The sequence below is a fragment of the Ahaetulla prasina genome, chromosome 5 (genome assembly GCF_028640845.1).
Source record: "Ahaetulla prasina isolate Xishuangbanna chromosome 5, ASM2864084v1, whole genome shotgun sequence".
In the NCBI taxonomy this organism is placed as follows: Eukaryota; Metazoa; Chordata; class Lepidosauria; order Squamata; family Colubridae; genus Ahaetulla; species Ahaetulla prasina.
Genome location: NC_080543.1, coordinates 83,995,913 through 84,019,592, shown reverse-complemented (window position 1 = coordinate 84,019,592; position 23,680 = coordinate 83,995,913). Strand labels below are relative to the sequence as shown.

Below are 23,680 nucleotides of genomic sequence, written 5' to 3'. Positions count from 1 at the left end.
TCTCAGGGTCTATCAGGTGCCTGGGACGGAACCAACGCATTGGCTCCGTCTCCCTGCGGTGGTGAGTGGCGGTCCAAAAGTCTAGGCGAAGGAGAAAATGATCTGACCATGACACCGGTTCCATCACTAAATCTCCTAATTCTAGATCATTAAACCACTGTCCAGAGATAAAAATCAAGCCTAGTGCGCCTTCCCCAGTGTGTGTAGGGCCATCATTTACTTGAACCAGTAGTTAGGCCAAGCGGCCAAAGCGGCCAAAACGCCGCAGATGAAAACCGCCGCCACAAAGGAGTCATAGGGGACTCCCAGCTGGTGATGAGAAAACTTATCGGCTGGGGGGGGAAACCCCAGCGCCCCAGCGCCGATAGGTAGATACCTAGCTGGGAGGATGGTATGGATAGGAGCCGATGGACAGCCGTTATAAGGAAGCCACAGTCTTTTCCTTTCTTCCGATCTTCGGCCAAATCAGCTAGAATGTGCTGAAAGCGCCGCCCCCAAACACCCAAAATGGATGCCGCCATACACCGCTTGCCTCCCCGTCTCAGCCCTCAGTGACCGAAGATCTTCCATGAGGCCCGAAGGTCTCAATCTGACGTGTTGTGTCTTGCCCGCTCTCACCTCAGCCAGGGTCTGCTTATCTGCTTCCGAACGCTGAAGAATGTCCTAGTATGCCTCCCGGCCCCAGCCCTGGCTCCATGCCCAGACAGGCTGAAGAGGAAGAAATACCTCCAGCCCCCAGCTCTGGCTCCATGCCCAGGCAAACGGAGCAACTAGACCCCTCCCCCTCCTCCACAGCATGTGAGCCTGAGGAAGGTCAATTACCAACAGCTGCCGATTGGAGTGACCCTCGCGTCAGAAGACTTGATAGGCGGAGGCAACAGAAGGAAGGGAGGGGCAGGCCTGGATAAGTGCTGAGTCATGGAGCCACACCCCATGGCCTATACAAAGGATCTGCTTTCTGGCATTCTCTGAGTCAGGCAAAGTCTAAACATATCTTGCTGAAGTCACTTTCTGATCTCCTGCCTGCCCTGAGGACTTTGCTAGGACTTTGGAAGAGCTGCAGAGGCACGCCTGATTCGGATTTCCCTGACCCGGCCGTCAGCGGAGGAATGGGACATGACAGGACGCCAGAGAAAGCGCGAATCGAACCAGGGGGCATAGTCGGCCAGGCAGCGTCTCCAGACACCGCATCAGTCCAGGGCCGTCCAGCCTACCATTTCTCCGGGCTCAAAACGCCGCCATTTTCGAGCATGCACAAGAAAAAAAAAAGTTTGAAGTTTTTCAACATCTTTTCTAACGCAGTCTGCATTTTTCATGGAAGTCTCTCATCAAAATACTAATCAGGCCCAGCACCTAGGTTCCAAGGTCTGGCAGATGCTGTTATGCATATCTCCTGGGAGCTTAAATGAGGAAAATCTACCTCAAACAGGAAATTGCAAAGATGAAAAGTGCAAAAAAGTGCAAATCATGTGTTCAAGAGAACAGCTGAATTTCAAATACCTCTCTTCTTTTGGATTAGGAAATGGTAAACACCAAGTAGTCTCAAAGAAGTTTTGGTAGCTATTAAGTGGTTAGAGAAGAAATATAAAAGATACTTCAGCACCAAAAAGAAGTAAATTTGCCGAAGATGGTAGATAATGAAGCTGAGAGGAGGCTTAAAGTAGTTAGGCCAAGAGAGAGTCTAAGTTTGTTTGTCTCCAAGGATGCAAGAATTTCTGGGCTGTCCTTCACCTTTACTAACTAGCTTCCTGAATAAGAATTATGAGACTCTCCTTTGAGACAATCTCCTGGAAAGTGTTTTCAGTAGACTTTCATTTTATCATGCATGGTACAAATGTTTGCATTTGCTGACACCTACTGAGAAAACCAGGAATTGCATATCATGAATTTGACTAATTTTTCTTATTTGTCAAGCAAAGGCAAATAAAAGCAACCAACTACAGTCGTACCCCTGTACTCAACTGCTTTGAAACTCACTGAATTTGGTACTCAATACATTTTGATGAGAAAATTTTGTCCCGGTACTTGTCATTTGTTTGGTATTTAATGCTTAAGCTAGAATTTGTTGGTGTCTCGTATCTGGTTACCCTTTCCAGCCGAAACAAAGATGATGCATTAATTATGTGGTAGTTCTTGTTCTGTACACATCCCATTTGTAGTCAGTCTTATCTTAGCTTCTGTGGTCATTTTGTGTAGTTTTGCACTTTTTTCTCATCAGTACAGGTAAAGCAAAGTTTAACTTTTATTTAATCTAAGTATTTATTAATTTTTAGGTTTATTTCTCATGTAAAGTACTGATAGCTTACTTTATCACTTTACATATTACCTTAAAATATGCACTGTCTTTAATTTGGGAATGCATTCAATTTATTTGCATTATTCCTTATGGGAAAAATTTGCTTGGTACTCATAATTTTTGGTACTCATCATGCCTCCTAGAACCAATTAATTATCAGTACCGAGATAGCACTTATAGACTCAGATGCAGGGGTTCTTCAAATTCACTTGGTCATGAGGATGAAGATATATATATACTTAAAAAGTTTTAGCTTGGAAAAGTGACACAATGTGATAAAGTTTTATGCACTTGCATATAATGTAAGGAAAGTGAAAAACCACTTCATCTCTATCATAATATTAGAACAAGAGGTCATCCTGTGAGACTGAATAGAGAGATCAGAGGAAGCACTTCAACACCTATTGGGTAATTAAACTGAGGATTTTCTAAAAGATACAATATTGGTTGCACAAATCAATAATTATTATTTAATTATTATTATTATTATTGAAAACAAAATAATATAAATTCAAGATGGAAAAGGTTGTTTATTGCTTCCAGGCATATATTACATCCAATATCTGAGGAAGTATATCTTTTAATACCCATTCCTGGAGATTAACACTGGGAGGGTTCTTATATATGTTGTGGGCTTTCCATGGTCAAAGGTCTAAATCAGGTGGTCAAACTCAAGGTGCTTAGATCTGGCCTGCAGAGCTAGCCTGGAAACAGCGAAGGACCAACCCACGGTACCTCTGCACGCTGCCCTCCCAGGCTCCATTTTCAGCCACAATGGTCTCCTGCACCCCTCTGCCAGCAAAAATGGAGCCCGGGGAGCAGTCATGACCAAAAATGGAGCCTGGTCGGACCACATGTAGCCTCCCCAGGTTCTGTTTTTGCTGATAGAGGGCTGCAGGAGGCCATCGCAGCCGAAAACGGAGCCTTGATGAGGAACGTCGAACTCCCTATGTCCCCTCCCCCAGCCGTGCCTCCTGGGACCCCTGACATGAAACACAACCCTGGTGCAGCCCTCAATGAAATCCAATTCGACACCCCTAGTCTAAATCATTACTGTTTAAACACAATAGTGGACTAAATTCATCTAATCAAGAGAGGGGTTTTTTTTGTTGAATTCATTCAAGACTGATCTACAAGCTGACTGATGGGACAATATGATAAACTATCTTATAAACTAGAAAAGGACCAAATATTTTGAAAAAAATGTTCCTTTAAACAACGATATTGAGCTGATTAAAGATTTTCATTATGAAATGATTTAAAACATCACAGTTGGATTTCTATGTTAAGCATAATGCCAAGTTAGTGGGGTTTTTTTAACCTTCTTTGTCCCCTTTTCATTAATCCTCCACCTCTATTTTGCTGTAACTTTGGATCTTCTTCTATTAAAATTTATGGATTTTCTTTCCTAGGAAATGCTGCATAGTTTACAACCCAACAAAATAGCAAAAGCACTTAGACACAGTGCTTTAAAGCCCTCTTTAAGCAATTTACAGAGTCAGCATATTGCCCCCAACAATCTGGGTCCTCATTTTACCAACCCTGGAAGGATGGAAGGCTGAGTCAGCCTTGCGCCAGTGAGATTCAAACTGCCATACTGCTGGCAGCCAGCAGTCAGCAGAAGTAGCCTGCAGTATTGCATTCTAACCACTGCACCATCGTGGGTCTTTAAATAAAATAAACCTCAAACCATTACACCAGTTGGTGTAATTAGAAGATGACTACAGAGGTTCCTCGACTTACAACTGTTCATTTAGTGACCATTCAAACTTACAAGGGCACTGAAAAAAGTGACATGACCATTTTTCACACTTACAATCATTGTAGCATCCCCATGGTTATTTGATTTACAGTCAAATGCTTGACAACCGACTCATGTTTATGATGGGATTGCTGAATTCATGCTGACTGAAGAAGCCAATGTAAACATTGAGACTGCTGAGCCTGATCCCCACTCCTGGTTTAAGATACTTTGTGGATCTAATTTATTTATAAGGAAATCATTATCAACCAATCAAATGCAATCATATCTACTATGTGCCTAATATATATTGCACTTGTGCTTTGACAGATATTTCAGATTTATTTGCCAACAATCCTTTGGAAAAGTTTTGCATTATTCCTATTTAAAAAAATGAACATTTCAGAGAGACATCTGCCAAGACAATAGACTGCTTATTAACAGCAAAATCCATGTTGGAGCATTTTATTTATGTAGATTTACTCTTCTACAAGTTGTTACATTTTTTAAAAAACATTTCACTGTTAATCCCAGAGAGTAATTTAAACAATTACAATTAGTTCCTTTACATTTTATTCAAAAATAATGGCCAAGAAATTCATTATAGAGGTTACTTTAGTGGACATCAATTGCTCTCAGAAAGCTAGATAATTGTAATCATTAATTGTTGATCCTACTGGAGATCACCAAGGCTACAGGTTTAAACCAGAAGTAAAAAAATGTCCCAGAAAGGCAGTGACTAACCACATCTGTTACTCTCCCAAGAAAGCTCTCTGTGAACATCCATTAAATTCATAGACGCAAAACTTTATTAAAGGAGCCTATATCTCCTTTAGATACAATCCACTTGACTCTTTCAAAATAATACATGGAAGTTATTTAATTTTAGCTGGCAACGCTTATTTTGCATTCAATTTTCTTTCTATTGTTGGAAGAAATATCCATCTGGGTTCAGTTCCAAGTGGGGACAAAGACACTGGAAACATGGAGGCTGCTTGGAAAGATGGTTTAATGGTGGTCAGGATCACATGGCTTGAGATCCTGAACAGAAAAGGGTGAGATCCTGTGTGCTCCCTGGTTTTATGCTTTTTCTGAGCTTTGAACTTTCTGGGGCACAGGAAGAGTACCCTGATTGGCTGTCAGACTCCCAGGGGGTGGGGGTCTTAGCTAGCCTTGTAGGTTGTCCCTCAAGCTTGCCTGAGCCTTGCCATGTGGTGAGTTTCAGTTCTATTGTGTTGCAAATGATGGGGGGATTGAGTGAGCTTGGCTGAAGCCTTAATTGCCCATTGACAAAGGTGGGGAGTGGCAGGAAGTTGCTTTGACTTTAAAACATGTTTCTCCATTTCTCATTCAGGGAAATATATTCTGCCTTTTAAATATTTTCTAAAATATTTTCATTCTTCTAGGAGGGGGGTGGGTGCTAAATTCCTACACTATAAAATCTAACCCTTAATTGCATATGGGATGATTTCTTCTGTTATGGATTTGACTTTGTCTTCTTCCAGAATGGCAAAGTCCCTTGGAATTGTCTGTGAAGATTCTGTTATCCAGGTCACAGTCGTCTCAAATGTGGTTTTTTTTCCCTGCAAAAGGAAACGGGACTATTTCTTCGAGGGAACTCCATCAACTGATGGGGCTGGGGGGTGGGGGTGATGATGTTTCTGAAACTAATGAAGTTTGCTGGATGAGAAACGAAATGTTTTGTTCCTCCTCAAGGAAAAAACAATCCAGTTGCCTTTTGAAGAAAAAAAAGCACCTCTGAGAGTTCCCTTGGAATTATTTAAATGAACTTTAATAATTTGTTTGTATTTACCACAATTAATATGAGAAAAAAGATTTGTAGGCGAGCTGGGTGAAAATATTACACCAATCACGGGTGATTACAATCCCTTGCAAGCAAGTTGTATTGGACAAACGTACTGACTTTGAACAAAGAGTAGTCGATTTATTAGTGTTTTTTTTTTTAAAAAAACCCACTACTCTCAGCGGCGCGACTTGCCCAGATTTAACAGAGGGACCAAAAGGGGCGCTCATTCGAAGTAGAACGCGCATGGCCGTTGAAAAGCCGATATCCCTGGTTCCGCTGCTGACGGCCTGGGATGACGTCACAGACGGGCTCTCACTCTCTTCCGGAAACAAAAGCTGCCTTCCCAGGAACCTGGGCCCGACGCTACTGAGAGCCAGAACACAGTTGAGGGGAAAGTTTAACAGTTGGGCGGCTTTGGCGAGTGACGCGAATTTTTTAAGATGTTGCGCGGCCTGAGTGGCTGGTTGGGGATGAATTGGGCGGAAGAAGAAGGAACGCCGTCTCCCTCCAAAGGAGAAACAACAACATGCGGAGAAGAAGTCCCTGAAAGAGACGCGCCACCGCAGCACTACGAAGAGGGGGGGCTTAAAGGAGGCCCGGACATGGACCCGCTCTTTAATCAGGCCAAGGGACTTGGCAGTGAGTGTCTTCGTTCCTCCGCGAAATCCCATGGCCAAGAACCCTCGCCCCACCTTGCAATGCTCTGCTTATTATGTGCTTACAGGCTGCCCTAGCGCAGATTCTACAAATAATCTTTTCTATAAATTGTTTCCTCTCTTTAAGAGCACCAAAAATCCGGACGATCGCTAAATGGCAACAAGAGATATTAAGACCTTTCTTTGGTCGTCAAGATTTATTTATTCATTTATTGAACTTGTATGGTGCCCAGAATTGTTGGGAGTCAGGGAGCATGCAGCATACAAATTTAATAAGGTTGCTGTAGGCATAAGCTTCGCTGACACTTATTCCCATGTAAATAAGAGTGTTTGGCTATTCCATTTACTCAGTGAAAGTTGCATTAATTTCAGTTAAATATACTTTGGGTTGCAATTATGGAAATAACAGAGTAATAGTGTGAAAAGAACCTTGGATGTCTTCTAGTCCAATCCCCTGCTCAGGCAGGAAATCCTATACCATTTCAGACATGGTTGTCCGTTCTCTTCTTAAAAACTTCCAGTGTTGGAGCATTCACAACTTCTGGAGGCAAATTGTTCCACTAATTAATTGTTCTGTCAAGAAATTTCTCCTAGTTCCAGGTTGCTTCTCTTCTTGATTAGTTTCCATCCACTACTTCTTGTCCAGTCTTAGGTGCTTTGGAGAACAGCCCGACTCCCTCTTCTTTGTGGCAACTGCTAAAATATTGGAACACTACTATCATGGCACCCCTAGACCTTATTTTCATTAAACTAGACATTCCAATTCCAGCAACTTTTCTTTATAATGTTTAGCCTCTAGTCCTCTAATCATTTTTGTTGCTATTCTGTGCTCACTTTCTAGTCTCAACATCTCTTTTACATCGTGGCGACCAAAACTGGATTCAGTATTCCAAGTATGGTCTATACCACTTCACATGATCTTTATTCTATCCCTCTGTTAATGTAGCCCAGAATTAGGTTACGTGATTGTCCACTAGGACTCCAAGATCCCTCTCATAATTACTACTATTGAGCCAGGTACCATCTACATTATACCTGTGCATTTGTTTTTTCTTGCCTCAATGTAGAACCTTACTTTTTGCACCATTGAATTTCATTGTGTTAGATAGCACCCATTGTTCAAGTCTGTCAAGATCCTTCTGTATCTTAAGCCTATTGCCTGGAGTGTTGGTGATTTCTGCCAGCTTGATGTTGTCTGCAAATTTGATGAGTTCCCCATCTATCTCCTCATCCAAGTCATTGATGAAGTTATTGAAGAGTACTGGGCCTAAAACAGAGCCTTGGGATACTTCACTGCATTTTCCTCTCCATGGAGATGCAATTCCATTGAGGATTACATGTTGAGTGCTGTTGGTCAGCCAGTTAGAAATCCATCTGGAGATGATGCTCTCTAACCCACATTTTTCTATCTTATCAAGTAGTACTTTCTGGTCTACTTTATCAAATGCCTCATTGAAGTCCAAGTAAATTATATCCACAGCATTCCTCTGGTCTACTAATTTTGTCACTTTGTCAAAGAATGCAATAAGATTTATCTGGCATGATCTGTTTTTGACAAACCCATGTTGGCTTTTGGTTATGACTTCGTTTGCCTTTAGATGTTCACTGATTCATTGCTTGATTATCTTTTTCAGAATCTTCTCAGGTGTTGAGGTAAAATATCTGTAGTGTCCTAGGTCTATTTTTTTCTTTTTTGAAGATGAGAACTACATCAGCTCTTTTCCAGTCCTCTGGCAGTTCCCCTGTGCTCCACGATCTTTGAAAGATATAGTTCAGTGGTTCTGAGATCACATCTGCCAGTTCCTTCAGAACCTTGGGGTGTAATCCTTCTGATCCGGGTGATTTGAACTTGTCTAGGGTTATCATTTTCTTGCCTATTTTAACTGTTTTTTAATCTGTTTTTTATGGTACAATTTTTTAATTGGACTGTTTTTTCCTTTTGTGTAAAGATAGATGCAAAAAACGAGTTAAGCAGTTCTGCTTTCTCCCTGTTGCTTGTCACCTTCTTGTCACTTTCTCCCATTAAAATGTTTTCTTGACTTTTCTTGTCTGTTATATGTTGAAAGAAGCTTTTTTTTTGTTATTTTTGGCTTTTGTTGCAAGCTTTAGTTAATTTTGAGCCTTAGCTTTCCTCACTTCATCTTTGCAGGTTCAGGCTATTTGCTGATTTCTGCCTAAGTTATGTGTCCCTCTTTCCACTTTTTTTACTTGTTTGAATAGCTTGGCAGTTCGATTCCTGTGAGCGAATAAACCACTGAGAGACAAGAAAGGACCCTCCCTAGTTTGCCTACTGGCATTCAAGCGTCCGGCTGGTAAAGATAACACCGCCCAAAAAAATTCTTTTCACAAAGGCAGCCAGTCACCTCAGTTATCCCTGGCTAACACGTACCATACGCTAAAAAAAAAAACCTTGTTTGAAAGACAAAAGGTCTTTTAATGTATCAAAGTTCTTTATGCAGCCATGCTGGTTTCATTTGAGAGCTGTATTTTCTTCTTCGTTGGTATTGTGCTAATGTATAAAATATTTCTACAGGGATGTTGGAATATCCTTCGTATTTGGTTTCTAAACCACATGAAAAAGCAACCCACTCCAATTCCATATTACTAGGAAAACCTATGTTTAAAAATGTGTTGGTGATGACAGCAGCAATGAATGTTGAAACTAAATATAGCAAATGAGTTTTTGCAATAAAGAAAAATTCAGAATTAATCCTAACAGTTAATAACCTATAGTTTGTTTTATCAATTTTTTAAACAAATTATAGATTACAGGTTACACTATTATTTAAATAGGATGGCTGAAATCCTAGTTTTCAAAGCCTTGTTTTGTTGGTAGATGAACAAAATAAATAAACATAGTACAATTTAGATTTTTTGTTACTGAGTTCTGTAACTGAGCTGTACTGAGTTTTGTACTGAGTACTGTATTTACATAATAAATACAAATTTATTATGTAAAGTATCTTGGATTTGTCATACTGCTTTATTTTATCTTGAGAAATGTTAGTTTCATATCCAAGGATAATCAAAACACCACCCAAATACAGTTGCTTTCTCAATGTAAGTTAGTTCAAGAATATCTCATGTTATCAGGGGTGAAATGTAAAATTTGTTACTACTGGTTCTGTGGGCGTGGCTTGGTGGGGGGGGTAATGTGACTGGGTGAGTGTGGCCACCTTTTTTTAACTTTTAAAAGCATTTTTTCTACAACCTCTTCGGCCAAAGAGGTTGTAAAAATGTTTTTAAAAGCCTCTGATGATCAGGCAACTCGGCTGGGATTGCCAGAGGACCCTTTTAAAAGCATTTTTTTTACAGCCTCTTTGGCCGAAGAGGTTGTAGAAAAAATGCTTTGAAAAGCATTTTTTCTTCAGCCAAAGAAAAAATGTTTTTAAAAGTAAAAAAAAACACTCTGATGATCACGCGGCTCAGCTGGACATTTGGGGGGAGGGGGGGCAGGGATTTTTGCTAACGGTTCTCCGAACCACCCGCCGCCATTGCCACCAGATTGGGCGATCGGTCCAAACCGGGAGCATTTCACCCCTGCGTGTTATAATATTCTATACCAGGCACCTACATCCAGAGTACTTCTTCCTGAATTAATATCAAATTATTTAAAGTCAAGTTGTTGATATGCTGATTTGTGCACCAGATTATCAGATACTGATAAACTCTAGACTGCATGGAAACGGGCTTCTGTATGTTGAGTTTCCTTACTCCTGACTATTATGCATTAATTATGCTGCATGTTTTAAAGCACTAGTAGAGATGAATGAATAAATCTAAATTCCCATATTTTTCAGATTCATATTAGCAATTAGTTTCTGAAGTACAGGAAGGAAAGTATTCTGAGTTTAAATGATGTCTTATCTCTAAAAGGTTATATCTTCAGCTTTGCTACAACGGCTACAAAAAAGATATCTGAATCAGTTGCTGAAACAGCACAAACTATAAAGAAGTCTGTTGAAGAAGGAAAAATAGAAAATATAATTGATAAGGTACTTTTGTTGTAAATGATTGCCTATAAAACAGGTATTATTAACTTACTCTGCTTTAAGTCATTTTGAAGGCTTTTAGTTTCACAGTTTTGGCAGATGACAGCACCTAGGCACAGATGCTAAGCAGGGTCCAATCAGGAAAATATTTAGATGGGACATCACCATGAAAGTCTAGGTCTGTAGGTTAAGAGTAGAAAGTTGAAAAATCTCCAGGAAGAAGGTAATGGCAAACCACTTAAAGAAAACCATATGATTATGTCCATGTAGTCACTTAAACCGAGTTGGGTTTGAAAAGAGGCTTTATTAGTCACTAGCTTTATCCCTAAGGAGAACTCGTGTCTTTATGCTACTCATTTTACAAGTTTATTTGTATTAGTTATATAGATACGTTTGGTAGCAATTAATATATATATATGGATAGTCCTTGATTTATGACACAATTGGGACCAATTTTTGTTGCTAAGCAAGTGAGTCAATCCCATATCAGCTTTTTTGCCATGATTATAAGAATCACTTATAAGTGAATTATAAGTGATTATAAGAATCACTTATAAGTTGTTACGTGAATCATGGAAAATCTGGCTTCCCTCATTAACTTTGCTTATTGGAAGTTGACTGGCAAAGTTGCAGATGGTGATCACATGATCCTGGGATGCTACAACTGTCATAACAACATGCTGGTTGCCAAGTGCTCAATTTTGATCATGTGACTGTGGGAATGCTGTGATGGTTGTAAGTGTGAGATCTAGTCATATTCACTTTTTTCAATGCCATTGTAATTTCAAATGGTCACTAAAAGAATAGTTGTAAATTGAAGACCATCTGTAATTTCATCGTGTAGATCACTCAGACTGAATAAAAGAATGAAGTCCTCTTAGATATTATGTTTATTCAATTGCATGTACTCTATTGAGTTTCTATAGAATACAGAATATTTTATATCAAATAAGCCAAGAATGTGGCCCAATTCACATGACCATATATTGAACAAACACATCAGAAATACTTTAAATTATAATTAGCTGCTTTTGGGCTGGTTTTCAGATTTAGATGAAGATGAAACATGATGGTTACTAGCAAAGAACTTGATTTGTTAAATTAAGATATAATAATCTGAATGGGGAGAAATACTGAATTTGAATGCCATTCCTAATATTATTGACAGCACAGATTTGATTAGTGTAAGGATCTTCAAAGGGGAAACATTTATTTTCAGGGTTCATTAAAAGAAACATATGTTGTAACCTATTTGTTTTTGGTATCTACTATTTTATAAGGTGTTTTGTGTGGCTTAAAAGTATGATGGGGAAATGTGGTAAACTCACTTTTTATATTTTTATGCTAAAAACTCTATTTGAAACTTGGACCACCTCTTTTAGAGTAATAATATTACTTATTTCTTTTTTTCTCAAGACTTTAAATTTTTACATGAGTAGAATAAAAAATGGCAAATGCTGGCATTTAAGGGGAAAGAAAAGCACATGCAGCATGCAGGCACATTCTATATAGTCAGAAATCCCTTTACTTTACTTGTTTTGGGGTACCATTGAAATATATAAATCTTACAGAGTTTTAGTTTTTCCCCCCCCACTTTCTCCTATGGTTGTCAACTTTTTTTAAGAAATTGTCCACATTATGTTACAATAGCAAAATTTTATTTTTGAAATGCTTATCTAATTTTTTTCATTTTTCATATTTACCTTCTGTTGTAGACAATTATAGGAGACTTTCAAAAGGAACAAGAAAAATTTGTTCAACAGCAACACATCAAAAAATCAGGTATTTTTTGAATTGGCTACAAAAATAATAATAGTCATATTAAAAAGCTTGTAGATTGGACTAGGAAGGTGGCAGTATATTTCCTATCACATAAGCAAAAATCACTTGCAAGATATTTGATGGAACAACATGTGAAAATAGCTGATTTTTTTTAAGTCTATCAGAAAAAATTAAAGTTGAGTTTCATATAAAATATAAAGTTACAATATATAAGATGATACAACAGAGTAAAACATGAAAAAACAATATTTATATACTTACAAATTACAAAAGTAGTACATTCCTTATTTGTGCAACAAATTAATTTTTATGAAAGAAAAAGCTTTTGTCTTGCAACTTAATATGAAACAATATCCTTGTATAGTAAAGGTATTTAGTAGCATATTTATGTTATTTTCTTCCTATAATTAATTAAAACATGCACAATCTCACCAACTTCAATTCTGTTTTTAGAACAGTCTAGATGAAAATGTGTGCATGTGTGTGGGAGACATCGAGTCTATGGATATGAATTTTGTTGGTCCTAATTAATAAACCACCTAGTATATTGCATTGGCTCTGATAAACAAACATTCTGGGGTTCTAACTTAATATTAAGGGTGTCAGCCACTTGACTAAACTTCATAAAAATGAATACAGGCAGCAAAAGAAATTTGCCTGGATTATACTTCTCACTGGAGATCTTGCAATTCAGATTCAAAAAAGCTTTAATCAAATTATAGGTAATATGTCTGGTCTAGGATAAGACAATCAGATCCACACTTCTCCAATTAGCAAAATTAACAGGAATCAAATGTGCATCCAAGATCAGGAATTATATGCAAAAACCTACTATTACTTGTACATATATTGGGATTTAAACCATTATTTGTTCTTAGGAAACATCAAAATGCTACAAGAATTATAGAATAGAATAGATAGAATAGAATTGTTTATTGGCCAAGTATGATTGGACACACAAGGAATTTGTCTTGGTGCATATGCTCTCAATGTACATAAAAGAAGATACATTCATCAAGAATCATAAGGTACAACACTTAATGATAGTCATACATACACACACACACACAGGTCTTTGGTTGTTCGGGTTTTCTCCCACGTAAAATTGGGAGTGTCTTGGGGACATTTCGACGAAGTCTCATTCGTCATCTTCAGGCTGGTGTTTACTGCTTCATGCTTCTAGGAGCAATGTGTGATTGCAGCTGTTTCTTCCTTTTAATTGCTAGTGGGGGTTTGAACTGATTGGTTGGGAGCTTGGCTGTGTTCTGATTGGGTGGAGGTGTATTCTGATTGGTTGGGGGTTTGGCTGTGCTCTGATTGGATGGTGGGGTTGGCTGTGCTCTGATTGGATGGGGGGGTGTTCTGTTTGGGTGGGCTTGTTTGTGCTCAGGTTAGTCTGAGTTGCAGGGGGGTTTGAGTTGGTGAGCTGCATTGCTGTTGTTCGGCTTCGCGTTCCTGGTCGTGCTACATCTTCATGGTGGATGTCAGTCTGCTGCATGTATGGATTGGAGGGGTTTGAAATGGCTAATGATGCAGCTGCGGTCTGGCTTCTGGTCCATGATCATGCTTCTTCATGTTAGGGACTCATTTGTCGATAAGGGTGGGTTTCCAAAAGGCTGGTAGGCAGGAGGTATCATCTCGTTTATTCATGCTGTGTGGGCGTTTTTCTATCTTGATGGCTTCTCTGATTATTCTGTTGTTAAAGTGTTCAGTTTTGGCAATAGTTCTGGTATTTTTAAAGTCAATTCTGTGTCCTGTGGCTTTAAGGTGTTGGACCAGGGCAGAAGTTGGTTCCTCTTTTCTGACTGAGTTCTTATGTTCTTCAATGCGTGCACTTATTCTTCTGTTGGTTTGTCCGATGTATGTGGTGCTGCAGGCAGTGCATGGGATTTCATATACTCCTTGATTTTCTAACTCAATTTTGTCTTTGGAGTTTCTTAGGATGGTGGATATTTTTCGGTTTGTGCAAAATGCTGTCTTGATGTTGTGTTTGTGGAGGATCTTGCTGATTCTGTCTGTGGTGCCTTTTATATATGGAAGGAGGGCTTTGCCGTTGTCTTGTTCTCTGTCTTGGATTTTAGTGGGGGTTTCTTTATGGATTAGTTTGGTAATCTTATTTCTTTGGAATCCAAAGAATCCAGAAAGGAGACTCAAACCCACACCGATGATGAAGCACACCACGGACCAGAAGCCAGACCGCAGCTGCATCATTAGCCATTTCAAACCCCTCCAATCCATACATGCAGCAGACTGACACCCACCATGAAGATGTAGCACGACCACGAACGCGAAGCCAAACAACAGCAATGCAGTTCACCAACTCAAATCCCCCTGCAACTCAGACTAACCTGAGCATAACTAAGCCCTCCCAAACAGAACACCCCCCCATCCAATCAGAGCACAGCCAACCCCACCATCCAATCAGAGCACAGCCAAACCCCCAACCAATCATATATGGCTTTTCTTCAAAATAAAATGTATACAATACATGTATCTTCATATGTATGCCCAACCATTCTGTTTTAGAAATATATGGATTGGTTATATGGCACAATTTTACAATTTTCCTCTCACTCTGACCTTCCAGGCTGAATCAGATAATCTATGGGACAAAAGAAAAAAAATGCTGCCTTCTTACCCCTTGATATATGGAATTCACCATAGATTTATGAATTAAGTTAAATTAATATAATCTAGTTTGGTGCTTAATAGTATTACTGGTTTGAGCATTCTTCTGATGTTCCTTAGCAAGAGGCTTTTCTTAGTTGAAGATGCCAGTGGTCTCTTATAGCTGAATGCAATTATATAAACATTCCTTTTCTGCTCACAGAAACAGCTGTGCCTCCATGGGTAGACAGCAATGAAGAAGAAACTATTCAGCAACAAATACTGGCCTTATCAGCAGTACGTGGCAGGTTTTTTGCTTTTTATCTTTTGAGCCAGGAATGGGGGGAAACCTGTAGTTCAGCAACCATAAGCTTCCCATTCCTAACATAAGTAATTAATTTCTTGAAAACGTACGTGTTTGTTACCTAAAGCAGGATTCTAGATATTCAGCTATGTAATAACTTGTAAAAAGCTCTAATACAAATAAGAACAGTCATAATTAATAACTGTGTTATGATGTAATTCATTTCTCAAAATAACATCTTGAGAAATATTTTTTCCAAGGTAATAACAGCTTTCAAACTGTCGACCACATTTTATTTTACAAAGGATAGAAGAAACTTTCTACGTGATCCACCAGCAGGGGTTCAATTTAATTTTGACTTTGACCAGATGTATCCAGTAGCCATGGTGATGCTTCAAGAAGATGAGCTTCTGAATAGAATGAGATTTGATCTTGTTCCAAAACAGTGAGTGATCTACCTACATATATATTTGTATATTTGATAAGGTATATTCTAATCACTTAGCTATCAAGAAATATCACTTAGCTTGAAAGCTACCAATTTAAAATTATGAATGCAGAGAGAGACAGAGAGGGAGGGAGAGAGTGGGAGAGAGAAATGTGGCTCTCAGACTGCACGCCCACAACCACGCCATGCAAAAATATCGACAGGCAATTAAGGCAAATCCTAATACATAAAATCTGTATATCCAGTGTTATAAAGTAACTACTTACTAACAAAAACATGTGTCCTGTCCTCAGTGTAAAGGAAGAGGTGTTCTGGAGGAATTATTTTTACCGAGTCTCCCTTATTAAACAGTCTGCACAACTTACAGCACTGGCTGCACAGCAAGCAGTGAGAAAAGAAAAGAATGGCAGTGAAGAGGATAGACAGTTAACAGGTAAACTATAGATTTAATCAAACATTTAAAAATTTGAATATTTTTTTAAATTGAAGCTTCTTACACCTTCAATTTTATATGAAACATTCATTAGATAACTGGGAGAAAACCAAGTTTTTTGCACAAGCATGGTATATTTGATTTATTATAAACAAGTTCAACTTCCTTCTGTAGCTAAAACTGAAACTAAAACTGATATGGTATATACAATGATGTAGTGCCATAGTTATGGTCTAAAAAGAAGACCATAAAAAAGAAATGTCTAACTCATTTCAAAATCTTACTTTGCATTTATAATTATTAAATCCATGTAACTGTATTACATCTTGTTAAGAATTTTTTAAAAATTAAAAAACCCTTCTGCACAGGGTTTTTTACAGTTCTTCTGTACAATTCCACTATTCATGGCATGCATGTTAGTTCCTTTTGCTATGAAGCCCCTGCATTCCTACTCTGAAACTAACGAGAATAGATTGCCCTGCTACCTTTGTAGCCATTTCTGCCTATTTTGCAGCTTTAAAGGTCTGAAACACCATATTGATTAGGCATGACAAGTGTTTTGACTGCACAGAGCCAAACCAACCTCGTTTTCAGGGCCAAATGTCAGGTTAGTGAGGAACTACAGTATTGTCTCTGTTTGTGGATGTGCAGTATAATCCTGGCGACATGATTCTGATATTTCCTACACTTGTTTTCATTATTTAATGACACCTGAAAGTGTAGACCTAGTTCGGAAGGCCTGTTACGCCTTCTATAAACCCCAGAAAACTTACATCCTGCTCTTCCATTCCTTTTTCCATTTCTTTGTATGTCAAGAAAGTCTATTTTAAGCTTGATTGTGGTTTATAACAAACTACAGATAGTTCTCAACATATGACAGCAATTGAGCCCAAAATTTATGTTGTTAAATGAGACATTTGTTAAGTGAGTTTTGCCCCATTTTACAACCTTTCTTGCCATATTTGTTAAGTGAATCCCTGCAGTTGTAAAATTAATAACATGGCTGTTAAATGAATCTGGTTTCCCTATTAACTTTGCTTGTCAAAAGTTTGTAAAAGGTGATCATATGACCCCAGGACACTGCAATCATCATAAAGGTGAGTCAGTTGTCAAGCATTTGAATATAAATCATGTGGTCATGGGGATGCTGCAATGGTCTTAAGTGTGAAAAACGGTCGTGTCGTTTTTTTCAGTGCCACTGTAACTTTGAACAGTTACTAAGTGAACTGTTGTAAGTCAAAAATTACCTGTATACTGTTTGCCTCATTCAAATCTGAAAAAAAAAATCTTGTTAACACCACAATTAAGAAACCAGGATATCAAATCAGTAACAAAGACAAGCTACCCTTTTATTACAGACTGCAAACAAAACAATGTATTATTCCTTTGTTGAAGGAAGAAGAGAAGAAAATACAGAAGTACAGGCTTGCTATCCATATATGCAGTAGCAATAAATCACAGCTTGGTATCAATGCCTATAGAGTCATTCACATGCTTTAAAACATCAGACATTGTTAGAAAATACTTCAGAATTTTACTGTATCTATTTTTCCCCTAGATACTGTGAGGCCAAAGATGCCACCAGTTGCAATCAAATCTCAGCTGAAACATCAAGAGGTAAATAGAAAAGATTTTTAAAACTTCCAAAATCCAAGCTATTTTCTAATTGCTCCACAAAGCCTTTATCTCTAAGAAAACTAGAAAGTAAAAGAAATGTCTGAAATAAAAGTCTGAATTGGAATTTAAAAAGGACTAACAGTTGAAACTCTTTTAGTTAGGAGTTTACTTAAAGCTGCCTATTTAAGCCATTTTTCTTTGATGATTGTTCTATCAAAGTTATGTTTTCTTAGCCTACAAAATCTAAGGATGCACAGTAGTTAGTAACAGTAATCTTTTCATTAACAATAATACAGTGCATTTTTTCTTGCTGGAGAGCAGAGATGACATGCTAGAAGAATTCTAAAAGCATTGTTGGGATCAGATAAATATCTGAATTCTTTCTTGTAATCTGCTATTATAACATAGGTATATAGTTATTAATTGAATTGCTAGAAACTACAAGTGTTTTCTTCGTTTAGATATCCTATATCTGTAACTTCAGTGTTTTTCCATTCTTATAACAAAGGTGTCAAACTGGATGCGTCACATGCAGGCCACTCCCACCCCAGCTCCACAAAGGGGAAAAAAAATGTCACGATACATCATGTGATGGCAACATGATGCCATGACTTTGACACCTGTGCCATATAACAAATGAATAGTATAAATCATTTAATAAAGTTTGTTTATATTCTTACATTAGTCCTTCTTTAAAATTATATTAAAGGATGATGAAGAGATTTCTACTAGTCCAGGTGTATCTGAATTTGTAAGTGATGCTTTTGATGCATGCAACCTGAATCAGGAAGATTTGAGAAAAGAGATTGAACAGCTTGTGCTTGATGATGAGAAAAAGGAAACAACTACAGTGGATGGTAAAAATAATTATTCTTCATATTCTAATAATATGGTCTTCCTAGTACAAAATCCATAAAAAAGTATTTGTTAAAGCTCTCATTTGACTGTTTTTGGTCTTAAAATGTTTTGTGCATTCAGCTGTAAGAGTGTATGAACACTAAATTACATGTTGAGTATTTTAGAAGTCCTAAAAGTTAAATATATGCTTTATTTCCATTTAGAAGAAACTGCAGACTGGGAAAAAGAATTACAACAAGAACTTCAAGAATATGAAGTAGTTACAGAATCAGAAAAACAAGATGACAACTGGGACAAAGAAATAGAAAAAATGCTACAGACAGAAAATTGATCACTTTGCCTGGAATATTTTCCAAAAACTGACATGAACTTGTTCTTACATTTGGTTCAAGTTCTTTGTAAAATAAGACTCAAGGTGTTACATAATCAGGCACAGAAACTGCTGTCAGAAAATACTGTTTATAATCTAGCAAGTTATGTGGCAAGTTTTGCTTGTATTTTAGGCATTTTTTAATAATCCCAAATTGTCATAAAGAAATTGCAGAAGTGATTTTTGGTTTATTACAAAATAGTACTTGATGTAGAATGATCCAGAACACATGGACATGTATTTAAAAATCTGCCTAGAATTGTCTTGATCGCTGTATTTGTATTTTCATTGATATTTTCAGATGATTAGAAAATACTAAATGAATGATGAGAAAATAATTCCTGACCATAAGTAAAATTGTGACATTTCCTGTAGTAGAAAACTTGCATCTCAACTACTTTCCTATTAATAATGCTATTTTGCTACTTTTGACCCATTTATAAATAACTCATGAAAATAATCTAAATATGAACTTTTCAAAAATAGATTCTAGAATGGCATACATTTGCCTCTTGTTTATAATTCAAATCTTGCTTTTAATTAGGGCTTTTGAAATGTTACCGTTTTAAATACAACCACTAAAGGCTTGCACTAATTGACAATAGTCTTTCCTTCACTACTGTAAAAAGATAGTGTTTCAGTTTTGATTGGTGGCACCTGAACCAGAGGATACATGATTAACATTTGTTGAACAAAATATCTTCAGTGACTTTGAAAGTCATATCCAGAATCACAAGTTTTAAAGGAAAACATAAATTGAATCTGTATAAGACAGGGGTCCTCAAACGTTTTAACAGGGGACCAATTCATGGTCACTCAGACTGTTGAGGGCGCTGGACCAGCTGGAGGGGGTGGCTACATGGTCATGTGACTGGGGGCATAGCTACATCATGTAACTAGGTGGGCTTGGCCAATTTAGTCCGTTAAACAATACACACAAACTTTAATTTGTTTTGCTCCTGGGGGTGTTTTATTTTCTTTTGTTCACATGTTGCTCTTTTGATTGACTTTTCTTTTTACTAGATCGTTTTTTAAGTTTTTTAGGAGTGTAGTGATCCACTTAAGGAAACTCATTTTTGCAGCAATTCTTCTCAGCCCCAAGGAGCTTACAATCAACAAATAGAACAAACCAGGGAGGGCATTGCCTCTTCTTGTTTTGGGTGGGTGGGAGGCAAGGGACTCAGCCCAAGAGCTGGGCCTCCTTACAGAGGCAAAGGAGCAGGTTTATATCTACTCCAGAACCTGGAAACAGGCACCCCTCAGTAGCAACTTTCCACATACTTGGGACTGTTCCCCGGCCAAGTCCCCCAACCAGCACGGGCTCCTTTTGCTCTCCCTCCACTGCAGCTCAGTGCCAGAACAGACAAGGAAAAGGGGTGCTTCTCCTCTGGGCTTGATTCCTCTGCCCCTTCCCCAATAGCTCCCTTGCCAAGATAACATGTTTCATTGTGGTTGAAGCAGCAGCCATGAGACCCAGGCAAGCCCCCTCTGGCACAAGGGCCTCCTCTGCCTTCCTGAGCTGAGCTAGACTACCAAGTATAGTAGCCTGCCTGCCCCCTTAATTGGTGGGGAAGGGAAAATGAGGAATTACTAGACTGGCCTGCCTTCCCAGAAAGTGCTGCCTCTCTCCCCACCCCAGCCCAGCCCCCAATTTGGCTATTTAAATTAAGGCTGGCTTTCCCCTCAGCCCCGGTCTTGATCAGGGAGTCTATAGCCTCAATCTGAAACCTAGGAAGAGGGATAGGGGAGACCGGGAGATGTGCTCACATTTTCCAATTAAGAAAACAAAATCTACAATGCTGCTTTTTCAGAATGCTGCGCCAAAACCCTTTTCTTGAGTGGGAAGGAGGAAAGCCACCTTTAGTGCAGGGCTTCTGCTCCTGCTGTCACCGTGCAAACCCGTCCACAGCAGAGGCGACATCCACAAGGCCAGAGGGGGGGGGGTTACAGATGCCAGAGACTGTTGTTATTGAAGGGGTTAACTGGCAATCAAAGGGACTCTGGATGGGGCCCTGTTCCCCAGGGGTAAGCAAGGCTTGATCCGTGGAAGTCTCCCCTGCCCCCTCAGGTGACCAAGCCTGGTGCAAAGGAGAAGGAGCCTGAACTTGAGGTTGATGAGAAGGAGAAGGATTACCAGAATGGGAATGAGCCTCCCTTGCAGCCAATTGTAAAACAGCTTTTGAGACTTGCCTTTCTAAGAACTTGTGTCTCCATTCAAGGTCTCTGGCCTCTGCTTTAGAAATATGCTTGCCATCGCCATTTTAGAATGATGTACTCACTGCGACCAAGGTGGTGACCTGAGTTGTATAAGCCTCAAAGACACAACGAGGTAGGCTGAGCGGTGGCGGCTGTGCCGGTAAAGCCGGGCTAGCCAGTGCACACGCGAACAGGACGGATGCTGCTCAAGGGGCAGCTTGTCTAGGACAGACCTAGATTGTGCCAGCTCCCAGCGCTGAAGGTTTTGCGCAGTCTAATGGTGGATAGACTGGCAGACGTCCCTGCGGCCTCTGCATGGACCTCATGTGTCACTGGCTCGTCACTGCCTTCCTGAAGCGCTCGGTGGTGGTAGAGCTGCAAACAGCTTCAAAATGCTTGCCGTGGCGCTTCAAAGAGCCTCCCTACAACTGATCAGTGCTGTAGGTGGTGGCGGCAGCGGGAGGCGCAATTCTGGAGGTGCTGCCAGAATGAAAGACTCCAATTTGTTGGTGGTAGAGGTTTGGGAGCTTGGCTGCCTCGTTGGTGGCGTGGAGGATCCAAAAGGTGCCCACCAGAGGCCCAAGCGGCCATGGTTAATCTGCTAAAAATGGCAGCTGCCTGGAGCTAATTGGTAGACTGGTGCCTCTATTCAAAGTGGAGGTAGACCAGTGTGCTCCAAAAAAGAGAAAAGTAGACCGGTACAGCTCTGTTGGTGCTAAAAGCAAGCCTGGTAGACCAGTATGTTTCCTAACTAAAAAATCCTTTTGGTCAAAAAAACTCACAGTATCTTTGAAAGAATCGAACAGAAATGGGCTGGAAGCCAGAGTTGCTAGAGATGTTTCTCTCAGGCCAACTGAGTGGAAACTGGGCCCAACAAGGGGCGTGGTCAAAAAATTGTGACACAGTCTCTAGGCAGATCCAACTATAGCAAGCCATGTCTGACCGATGCCGCACTCTCACTGGAGAACCAGACGCTTTCCGGCTCCCCGCATCACAGAAGCATCAACCTCGCAGTCTCTCCTCTCTGCTAACAGCTGCCCCCTTCTCCCTCTCCCTCTCCCTCACCCTCCTGGGTGAAAAACAGGGCAGCTGCTAATAAAGAGGGAGAGTGCAGGGTTGATGCTTCTGACACGAGGGGAGCTGGAAAGCGTCTGGGTCTCACTCGGCCTCTCTTCCTCTCGCAGCCATGTGTGCTGCCACTGCCATTCCAGAGGGCTTTCTTTGGGAGTAAGGAGAAAGAAAGAGGCCAGCCGGCAGGCCGAAGGTTCACTTGCTTGCTTTGTTCTCTCATCTCCGCTTTTGCAAGTATCACTGCCTTTTCTCTTCCCACGCACCCCTCCCAATCTTTGAGACTGCCTAGAGTGGCGGCGGGGAAGGAAGCACACACGAGATCCTCCCTGGCTCTTCCCTGAAGTCACCCTGGCCTAAGCGGGCAATCCCATGTGAAGAAGGGGGCAGCTGTTAGCAGAAATATCCTGAAGTTGGTTCTTCTCTGGGACAAGGGAAGCCGGCTGCAGCTGCTCACCTGTCCACCCTCCAGCCCGGGAGCACGTGGCTGTGCCAGCAGCAACACCCCTCCACCAGTGGGCCCTATTCTGCCCTTCAGCCTTACCTTTGCGGTAGCAATGGTGTGGTGAGCATTGAACTGTTGAAATGAGCAGAACTGGGAAGTGTGGCTGGACAGTAGAAGATAAAGGCAACAGCTAGAAGAGGGGCGATGTGAGCAGTGCAGCCTTGCGGTAGGCAAGAGATCTCCTCCTCAGGGCCCATCAGCTGGGAAAAGCCAGCCACGTGGGAAGTGGCTGGGAGGAGAGGGGTGGGGTAAGGGGCGGGGCTGAACCCCACTCAGCGAACAAGATACATTGGGTTGGCGGCAAATATTCGGCCCACAGGCCGATGTTTGAGGACCTACGTTTAAGACAAAAGTATTCCTTCATTTTAATTTCTAAAATGTATAAAATACTTTATGGTGACTACTCATATTTAAAGACATGCTGTATTTATATTTAATGAGAAATTCAGGCTTAGCCTGTGCAACTATTATTCAGTAGGGCTATAAGACATATTTATAAAGGAATACAAAGGTTATAATACATGCATTGATATTGAAAAGTTGGCTGCTATTGAAAGACACTATTTCAGTTGGATAAAGCAGGAAAAAAAAAAAGCTATGTGGATGATATAAAAGGTGTTGTACAAAGAGACAATTTATCTACCATTCTAGTAATTAGTTCCCTAAAGTACTAGGATGATTTTTGGTAACCAACAGGATAGGAGTTAAAATTAATTAACAAAACAAAACATTCATTTTGTTTGAAATATGTTATTAATTCCTAAAAAATTCAGAAATATGAACAGTTTTAATGTAGCCAATAACTTGATTCTTTGAAATATTAAAATAATATAAGCTTTTATTTTATGCAAACCTAGTACTCATGAGGATTCAAAAAATGCTGTAATTGCACCCTACAAATATATAAGAATAACGGTCATAAGTTGAGAATAGTCACACTACAAATTAGAAAACACAACTTCCAGAACCAAAAATGTCGAAGAGTAGATCATACAATATT

The 23,680-nt window shown here is 39.6% G+C and overlaps 2 protein-coding genes across 5 annotated transcripts in view; one reads left to right on the top strand and one right to left on the bottom strand.

Moving 5' to 3' along the window:
- CTPS2 (CTP synthase 2) overlaps positions 1-23,680 on the bottom strand; it is a 193,691-nt gene that overhangs the window by 144,402 nt on the left and 25,609 nt on the right. Inside the window, exon 2 of one of the 4 annotated variants that reach the window (XM_058186756.1) lies at positions 10,545-10,672. The exons of the other annotated variants lie outside the window; for them this stretch is intronic. The gene's annotated coding sequence lies outside the window, so the exon portion shown is untranslated. The remainder of the gene's footprint in view (positions 1-10,544; positions 10,673-23,680) is intronic. 4 annotated transcript variants of the gene reach the window in all.
- Positions 6,154-19,502, top strand: SYAP1 (synapse associated protein 1). Its single transcript, XM_058186763.1, has 9 exons — positions 6,154-6,483; positions 10,377-10,495; positions 12,208-12,274; positions 15,105-15,178; positions 15,491-15,630; positions 15,927-16,066; positions 17,625-17,683; positions 18,393-18,540; positions 18,745-19,502. Exons 1-9 carry the CDS (start codon positions 6,285-6,287, stop codon positions 18,870-18,872), a joined length of 1,074 nt encoding a protein of 357 aa, XP_058042746.1. The 5' UTR covers positions 6,154-6,284; the 3' UTR covers positions 18,873-19,502.

What these genes read in the sequence shown, in the direction of transcription:
- SYAP1 (XM_058186763.1), top strand. Translation starts at nt 6,285, where the DNA reads ATGTTGCGCGGCCTGAGTGGCTGGTTGGGGATGAATTGGGCGGAAGAA. An exon ending in TAGAAAATATAATTGATAAG is followed by an intron (nt 10,496 to 12,207) that starts GTACTTTTGTTG and finishes CTTCTGTTGTAG; the next exon opens with ACAATTATAGGAGACTTTCA. An exon ending in AAATACTGGCCTTATCAGCA is followed by an intron (nt 15,179 to 15,490) that starts GTACGTGGCAGG and finishes TATTTTACAAAG; the next exon opens with GATAGAAGAAACTTTCTACG.